This window comes from Corticium candelabrum, chromosome 5 (assembly GCF_963422355.1).
Source record: "Corticium candelabrum chromosome 5, ooCorCand1.1, whole genome shotgun sequence".
NCBI lineage: Eukaryota > Metazoa > Porifera > Homoscleromorpha > Homosclerophorida > Plakinidae > Corticium > Corticium candelabrum.
Window position 1 is genome coordinate 4,100,414 of NC_085089.1, and position 9,281 is coordinate 4,109,694.

The 9,281-nt window shown below is 41.5% G+C and overlaps 2 protein-coding genes and 1 long non-coding RNA gene across 3 annotated transcripts; 2 read left to right on the forward strand and 1 right to left on the reverse strand.

The window, feature by feature from the left end:
- Positions 1-2,277: 2,277 nt before the first annotated feature.
- LOC134179569 (uncharacterized) lies at positions 2,278-2,784 on the reverse strand. Its single transcript, XM_062646506.1, has one exon. It carries the CDS (start codon positions 2,782-2,784, stop codon positions 2,278-2,280), a length of 507 nt encoding a protein of 168 aa, XP_062502490.1.
- A 764-nt stretch (positions 2,785-3,548) lies between these two features.
- Positions 3,549-5,089, forward strand: LOC134179337 (uncharacterized). The gene is made up of 3 exons (XR_009969860.1): positions 3,549-3,708; positions 4,708-4,797; positions 4,871-5,089. It is a non-coding gene; the product is annotated as an uncharacterized LOC134179337 (long non-coding RNA).
- A 1,047-nt stretch (positions 5,090-6,136) lies between these two features.
- Positions 6,137-7,562, forward strand: LOC134180149 (KICSTOR complex protein kaptin-like). The gene has a single exon (XM_062647240.1). The coding sequence runs from the start codon at positions 6,162-6,164 to the stop codon at positions 7,440-7,442; it is 1,281 nt and encodes a 426-aa protein (XP_062503224.1). The 5' UTR covers positions 6,137-6,161; the 3' UTR covers positions 7,443-7,562.
- Positions 7,563-9,281: the final 1,719 nt, after the last annotated feature.

Consider the following 9,281-nt stretch of genomic DNA (forward strand, 5'->3'; position numbering starts at 1 on the left):
CCGAAATTGGCACGCACAGGGAAGGTCTGCGTAAAATAAAGCACTGGGTCCCCTTACGAGGGGTCGACCCAGCATAAAATTTTTCAACGACACACACGCTACAACCTCCAATTCAATCGAGCACACGCCCATACCAGTCCCATGTAGACTGTAAGTATCTTTGTCCTTCGCAACGCTTCGAGCGATCGAATATCCCTTGCCGATTGAAGCTACTGTTGTAGCGCTTGCAGTTCTCTCCAAATTCTGATTGCATTTGGACCGAATCCAACCTACAGGTTTTCTTCACTAAGCGCTACACGGGGAATATGTCGATTTCTACCGAAAGAAGCGAGAAAAGCAAGATTCGAATTCATTCAGCATATCCGGGACCTCGCAACATAGATTGCACGTGACATGTCAACACGCTCAGACTGCGGCCGTATTCCTTTGGGACCTTTCTAGAAACAGATAGAGTGGAAAGGCCCGCTAGCGTGTTCGATTGGGCACTTTTCTTTTTCTAGATAGCATGAACAATTTCCCAAACCTTTCCGGAAAGGGATAGACTGGAAAGGTATATGTACGCCGTTCGATTGGTAACTTTTCTGTTTCCGAAAAAGGATAGAGCGGATAGACTTTCTGACCTATCCTACCATCAATACAGATAGAAGGATAGAAAACGCATCTATAGACATGTAAAACTTGCGTCCATAGCTTCAATCTTCCAAATCAACTCATTTGCTTAGCCTAGCATTTCCAGACCAGTATTTGCGTATATTCTGGATTGCCCGCACCAAAGTTTCAAAGAATGGCAGATGATTTCTCATGCTCGGCAGAACAAACTCCCGAAGAGTTAGTAGACATTCTAACAGATGGAAACGTGGATGCCTTGACAAAGACCACACACACTCAAACAGATGTGATGATTCTGATACAAAGGCACTGATTCTCCTGTACGCCAAATTTGCCAAAAATTCAGAAATTCTTCTTTCAAAAAGAAGAAAATATGGAAGACAGTTGCAGCTAGAATGCACGAGATGTCGTTTCCAGTTACTGCTCTTCAATGTGAGGGACGGTGGAAATATCTCACAAAAACCTACCGGGAAGTAGAAGATCACAACTACCAAACTGGCAAGTCCATACGTTTGTCATCAGTTGATGTTTGTAGAATTGTGGCTTCTATAGGGAGAGATCGAAAGGAATGGAGGTATACCAGACAAATGGCTGAAACTTACAGTCATAGGCCAAGTGTCCGACCAGTGGCTACTATGAGTAGTTCAGGAGATGGAGACCACGCTAGATCACCTTCTCCATTAGAAATTTCTGATACAGAAGGCACAGCTATGACTGAAGATTGTGCACCAACTCCATCAAAGAAGGCAAGGTGATCAACGCAAGTGATAGAGAGACTACAAAGGAAAGTTTTATGAAGATGATGATGAGTTGTAGAGAGGAACGTGAGAGGCAACACCAAGAGAAAATGAAGCTGCTGGCAAAGATGCATGAGAACAAGATGGCTCTAGCTTCCGGCTGGCTTGATCCAATAAAGGGTAGTAATACCCGTACGTCGTAGTATATAGTTTCAGATATCATAGTTCGTATTATAACTTACAGTATGTGTACTTTAATTGCTTACAGTATCTGTGTAAGGGTATACATATTTAGTACATTAAACGCGTGCATGAGAGTTAATTTACTGCTTGATTTGATCACGTTTGCCTACAGCTCCAAAGTCTGCACCACGTAGTCTTAGATATTCAATTTCTAAGTCATTTACCTCTGTGTCTGCACTGTCATCATCACCAAGAAATTCTGTGATATCCTCGTCATGAGACAAACAGATATTGTGCAAAACACAAGAGGCAATAATCATCGTCGGAATCTCTTTAACCTTTGTGACATCGACGAATTTCATCCTCCTCCATTTTCCTTTCAGCAACGAAAACGCTCTTTCGATTACCATTCTAGTTGCGGAGTGACAGTAATTGTAATTTCTATCTTACTGTTGCATGTGGCCGCATGGTGTCAAAAGCCACATGTTGAGAGGGTATGCTGCGTCACCTAGTATGTGAATTCCTTGCATGGGAAACATGTCTCCTGGATTGGATTGCATCCGAACAAATAGATCGGAATTCCTCAAAACTCGTGCATTATTCGCACTTCCTGGCTAGCCACAATAGCAATCCAGGAAGAACATAGTATGATCACAAACAGCTTGCAGTATGAGAGACGAAACTTTCTTTCTATTTATATAGCTATCTCTATCCTGACTGGGTGGTCTAATGGGTATGTGGCTTCCGTCTATAGCTCCCAAAACATCTGGAAATCCTTTATGTTCTCGAACCCTCTTCGTATTCTATCAACTTGGGATCCACGAGGCCATTGGATTGCAGTGTGTCGTAGATAAAATGATACACATCTACAAATTTTTCGTACGGCACCATGCATTGTTGACTCAGCAACATCAAACCGATCCGAAAGCTGACGAAACGTTTCCTGAGTTCCCAGGTACCATAACGTTTTCAGTAATTGATTTACTCCTGGTATTGCAACTCTTCCTCCACGACTTCTATTTAAAAGTAGCTTCTTCCAAGTGCTAGCCTTGTGCACCAACACGTCAAACGTCGATCTACTTAAACGGAAATGCCTCCGAAAATCCTGATCATAATACAATGGAACTACTTTCTCGACATAACCTAGAATGCGAGGCTTGCTGTCTTCTCTAGTCCACAAAAGGGAGCCAAGTTCCATCAAATCATCCAGAAAATCTTCTTCATCGTCAAATTCTTCGATATCAGCAAAGTCCATTCAAGAACGGAGGTCACAACAGAAGTATACAACGCTGCCATCTAGCAGAAGAGCTAGCTGAAGGGTATACCGGCGTCACAACTGGATAAATAAAGAAACAGCCTACGGGCATGGTAATGCATCTAATGTACAATAGATTAGTCTTACGTTACCTCACTGTTATTGCTTGTGTTCTCTAGTCAATAATTTTACAAATTTTATTTAGAAAGATGATACGCATGCGCATATAGCTGTGTTACCGCCTCGTCTATCTCGTTTTGGAAAGGTTCTGTTCGATTCATAGTCTCTTTCCACTCCATCCAACCTAACCTTTTCCAGAAAAAGATAGTCCCAAACGAATACGCCCTGCGTCTCTTCGGTCAGAACACTACAGTATCTTGCCCGTACGAAGAACGGGCCATGTATCCTCGTAAAGAAATAAATATAAGTAGACTATAAATATACCCGGATGTCTGGTTGTGTCTGCAGCGTGTATTTTGAGTTTGTTGTCTTCGAAAAGAAACAAAGAAGAGGAGGGAAATCAAGAGTTCGGCCAGCTCACGGCGGCTTCGGCCGCTGTTATGTTTTGCGTTAGTCCTTGTCCTGTTGCAGGGCCTCTTTGAGGAAATGAACACTTTATTTTTCTCGTTTCTTGTTTGCTTTCACTGTTTCATTGTTGCTCTGTTTTGTTTAGAAACTGCCCGCAATCTTGATCGATACACGTTTCTGTCTCCTTACTTTCAAATCACAGGCTTCAAAGCAGTCTGCATTATCTATTTATTTTCTGTACGGCGGTGGTTTTGTCGTCCGTTGTCTTTGTCAGTCGTCTGATTACGTCTTATTCGTTGTTACAAACATTATGAGGTGCTCTTCTTTCTCACTGGGTCTACTGCTTCGTTCTCAAGTCACAGGCTTCAAAACAGTCTGCACGATCTACTGACATTGGTGCGGTGTAATGTCGTCTGTTGTCTCTATTAGTCTTCTGGCTTTGTCCCACGCTTAGTCAGATTTGTTGTGATCACTTGTTCTCTCTCACCGGGTGTACCGCCGCGTTCCTCAGCGTCTGTACCGTCCCTATTTTGTTCACGGGTACTATTTAGTTCACGACCCCAATTTTTTCATATTTGCTCCCATTTTGTTCACTGGGTACTATTTTGTTTACTCTTTCTGAACCCGTCGTAAGAGCCCTTATTTTATTCACGGCCCTTTTGTTCACGCACATTTCTTCCTTTCTACTCGCATTTTCGTGTCACAAATTTTTTCTCTCCTAGCAAATGTGCACTAGACACGGCCAGCTACATAGAAATAGAAAAAAGTAACCTTGTTCTGGGCAGCAAGTTGCCTATTCTGTCGATTTTCACGCGAACAAAATAGTATACCTATGAACAAAATAGGGGCTGCTAGAGCAGCCCCTATTTTGTTCACGGATTCTAAATTGTTCAGAGCCCCTATTTGATTTACAGCCCCTATTTTCTTCACAGCCTCTAGTTTGTTCACGGATACTATTTTGTTCACAGCCCCTATTTTCTTTACAGCTGAGCCCCTATTTCTTTTCAGCCTCTCTTTTGTTCACGTGTACTATTTTGTTCAAAGCTCCTATTTCTTCACAGCGTCTGAACAAGTACAGTGTACAGTTCTGGGAAGAATGGAGTCTCCGTAACAGCGGGAGACTATTTCTGTATAGCGACTAATTGGTTTCGGCTTTTTTACCTCTCAAATCGGCACCTTCTACTGTTTAGTTGTTAGTTAATAATAATTTATTGTTGTATGCATTCGTGAAGTAGATTTCATTCACAGAATTAGCAGCCGCGGACAGAATTTTCATAAAAGTAATTTTATGTAACGTTGTATGCAAATTTTGTTGCATGAGTATCCCGTTCTGAGAATTTATCGTTAATTAATTAAGTATATTTTGTTCACATGCGTTTTTACTTCGTTCTGCAGAATTAGCAGCTGGACAGAATTATCATGAAGAATTCCTTCAGAGTTATATCCTATGATAAGAATATATATCGGGCAGCAGAAACTTGCAAGGTAAATTACATAAATGATTTCACTGATTTTATATATTTACATTGCAGACACTTATGTAAATAACAATTATTAGTGTCATTCAGGAGCTGCTGCTGAGGCTGGAGAAGTAGCCAAGGACGAGGTCATTCCAACGTAACATCATTGCAGTTGAAGCTGTCTTAATTTAATTAATATTACGAATTGCCGTTATAATCATTTAAATGGCGTCTGAATATTCTAAAGTCTATTGTCAGACAGACATACAGACGTATTGTCAATTAGCAAAGCTGTTTAGTTTACATGAGCTATCATATTGGACGTACGTATATGCAATAGTAAAATGATTTTATATAGATTATATTCAGTATTGTAGTATGGTTTTCTATTATAGATTAGACTTCACGACTTAGGTGGGTTATACGTAAGTCTAAAAATACGAAATGCCAGTCTTTGGAATACTGTGATCTCATGTTCTCGAATCACAATTTAACTAATTACATGCATGAGAACATGGAACATGGAACATGGGAACATGCGTTTTAGTTAATTCTAGGAAGGTTTACTCACCCTACAGCAATTTAGCCTCGACACTAGGCCTTCCTATATATATATAAGGTTGGGGTTGCAGCCGCTTTGACGTGCGTGCACGTGCACAATACCTGCAACAGTGCGAAGAAAGGAACACACGCATTGTGTACATCAGGTAACGTATACGTTGACGAATCGGCAAAATCTAACAATAGACATTTTGGATCATTTCGCCAAAATTTCCCGGTCTACATTGTCGAAGTAACAGTAAATACATCAGTTTTGTGGCAATCACTCTGAGTCTCAGTATCTAGTGATGTATTGATTCTCGATTATAACTATTATTTATTTTTTGATAAATAAAATATTAAAATTTGTAATAGTAGGTTTGGCAATGCATGCTAATAATTATTTGTACCTTATTAATTAAAATTGATTGATCTAGATAATGAGCCAGAACTTATCATGTATGTTTTGATATTTAGAGGTGTCCTATATAGGCCTTACACGTACAATTTAATTTGCGCTTTGTTTGCTTGTAAAGTCTATTTCAGTTCTAGAACTTTCTGTGTGTACAGTAGACACGAAATGAAAACCCAAAGCTAAAAGTAACTGGTGTAATGGCGATTTTTGGACAGGTTGGGGCACATTCTGGATGTCAAATCCTGAAAACATTTGACTTGCACGTGCACTGTAGACATTTCACGTGCACGCATGGCTCACGCTCACGTGAATCATGAATTTAGTTCGACGTGTGTTGTTATGATGGCTCCAGAATCTTTTCGCCGCGTCCCGTATGACACACCTATCCCGGTCCGGATTGCGAGGAAGTACAGGCTCTGCTTTCAAACGATTGCATGGCTGTGCAGCTGTACGAGTCGCATTTTGTTTCTTTGCCTTCTCAGACTAATGTGTACAATTACACAAGTTTTGAGCTGGGCGACGGTAATCACAAGGTGCTTGTCGGTTCTCTTCAGGGCAAAGTCACGTGCTTTGAGTATCAAGCTCAGCAGCCGATTGCCACGGACTTGCCCTTTTCTTATATACCGACAGATGCAGAAATAGTAGCCATTGATGCTTTCGTAAGACCACCGAACGGAGTACTCGTTGGAATAACGTTGATAAAGCAAGACGGAATGGACAGGATGCAGTTCCTCAATGTTTACGGGTCTCACACGGATCCAAAGGAGTGTTTTGACTGGACGCGGTTAGTTGAAGATTTTCAACCATGTTCGCTTGATTTCTTACCTTATCATCTAACTCATGCTAAACTGAAAGGAGATATGGTGTTTCTTCTCAGTGGAGGGGACAAGAAAGTTCACTTATATCGACTGTATCCCGAAGATCAGCTAAACGTATTTCGAGAAGCAGAAAATTTAGCAGAATTTCTTCCTGAGCTCTGTGATTGTGATTTGAACACCTGCATAATGAGGTTGGATATCTGTGAGCTAGATGGAATCAGAGTGACAGCATTTGGCTGCCAGGATGGTTTCTTGTGCCTGACAAAAGTGGAAGCAACAACAAATCAAGTACTGCAAAAGTGGCAATCTACTCAATTGGACGGACCAATCACGTCATTGAAGCTATTTCTAGAAAACACCACATTTGCTACTGGTACTACAGAACATTTGTATAAAGATCAAGTAGATCAGCCTGGTAAAGCATTGTTGAGAAAGTGGAAAGAACTTCATCTTGTCATAGGGTGTGCTATTGAACTAGCTGTTGTATACCGGAGTGTTATGGCATGTGGTCTTAACCATCCAATGCCACTTCCATTCTCTGATCAGTTTGACAGTGTTTTGAGTGTAACTGCTGCTGATATAAATTGGGATAACAAAAATGAACTTTTAATTGGTACCTATGGACAAAGGGTTTTGGTGTATCAGTTTCAAGAGTGTGACAAAGTTATTGGTGAGGATGGTAGTGCGAATTTAAAGGAGTATTGTCTCTTGGATAAATTTGAGCTCTCGTATCCTGTCTATTGTATAGATTATGTCGATTTAAGTGGTGATGGAATGAAAGAACTGACTATTACCTCATTGTGTGGCATTCACGTTTTCCAGCATGACCTAGACTTAGCTAAAGAACACTGCAGAAGAAGACTGGAGCTTCTGGAAGAGCACTGCTTTCCAAGCTGACTTATTAATTACATTATTAATTAAACTTACTAGTATGTTTTCAAATAATTAGCCATATCAGAGTTGAAGTTACAGTATTTAAATAACATTTTATGGTTAGTTTTGAATGAATAAACAAGCTTTCACGTGTGAAACTGTGAGATAATCAATTAGCTTAATTTTGTTCCAACCGGATTGCGAACTGCCGAACCAGTTTATGAACCGGGCAGCTGAGCCGGCTTATAAATCGGACAGCCGGCTTGTAAACTGCACAGACGGGTTATAACGGACGTTTGGGGATGATCCGGGCATTGTTAGATTGGAGCGGGAAATGGTACAGTCCTGTTTGATACAAGAATTGGCGAGAGCTTCCAAAAGTATGAATCGAAGCGTACAAAAACTGGACATGGAAATCGACAAACCCTCGGGCCAGAAAGGAAGTGGGGCTACGTGTGACATACCATTACTTACTAAAGTCCGTTCCCGAATAGGAGAATACGTGGGAACTGCGGTTAATAGATAAAGAATTGAAGAGCTGAGATGGGCGTAGTTAATTACTTAAACGGTTCCAGTATAGACACGTTTCGCTATGAACTTACGTTCATAGATTCAGTGAATGCTTTAACTACATAAGCTTGCCTGCTACAGCTGTTTTACTTATCAATTCCATAATTCAAAGTACGTCCGCGTCAGCTTTCAAGTAGTGGGCGTTATAGCGGTGACTTTGAAGTTATCTGACACCTGGTGTAAATGAAGGAGCAGCGCAGGGCCAAGCGCGTGTCCTACAGGTTGTTACAAATTCTGTCGCAATAAAGAACCAATCACAGTATTTATTAACTGATTCCTTGTGAGCTTTCCAAAAATGTTGGAATCAACACGCTAGAACGTCCGCTTCAGGAGATACGGATTTTTCCCCACGTATTCTTCTATTCGGGAACGGACTTTAGTTGTAAAAGGAAGTGGCCCTAGTTTGTGTGGGCGTGACTGGCCGAGTCGACTGAAAATGAATTGGCAGGCACCTCACCAGGTTTTGCGACTGGATAGAGAGGAGCTGGAAGGCATCCTGGAGCAGTATAAGGAGGTATTTAGAGATGAACTGGGGGGACCTTAATTAATTATAATAAGGGTGTGGAAGTCAAGATCCAGGTAGACGCCGAGGCAACTCCCCATTTTTTCGCAAGAAATGTAGAGTCTGCGGGGATTATAAAATGACAATCAATCAGAGCTATTTCCTTGCCATGGATAAACGACCTCCTTGCACGATTGGGAGAAGCAAAGGTTTTTAGCAAACTCGAAATGTCACAAGCATACCAACAGCTGGCATGGCATTGAATGAACAGACGTTGCAGTTGTGGTATCCGGATGCTGATCATACGGGGGTTTAATCCTGGTAGTAGATCTTTCAATAGCGAACCACGAGATATTACACTGGCGACGAGGATGGCGACGTTTGGGCGATTGGCAAAATTTGATGAAGCCAAAGACAACTGGCGGCAGTACGCCGAACGGATGCAGCAATTCTTCGTGGCTAACGAGATAGAAGATGACGCCAGTAAGAGCGCCATTTTTGAGTAGCGTGGGAGCTCGTACGTATACACTGTTGAGAAGCTTGTTACATCCGGACAAGCCAGGAGAAAAGCCGTTTGCAGACATCTGTGCCACGTCGGAGGTCCATTTCCATCCAAAGCCTTCTACTACAATGCAACGTTTCAAATTCAACAGCAGAAGCCGTCAGCCAGGTGAGTCAGTGGCGAATTATGTAGCGAAATTACGTAGGCTGGCCGAATATTGTGAGTTTGGAGATTCGTTGAGTGATTTGCTGCGAGATAGACTGGTTGTGGGAGTTCAAGATGAGAGGAT

Coding starts and splice junctions, on each gene's coding strand:
- LOC134179569 (XM_062646506.1), bottom strand. CDS start 2,784: ATGGACTTTGCTGATATCGAAGAATTTGACGATGAAGAAGATTTTCTG.
- LOC134180149 (XM_062647240.1), top strand. CDS start 6,162: ATGGCTGTGCAGCTGTACGAGTCGCATTTTGTTTCTTTGCCTTCTCAG.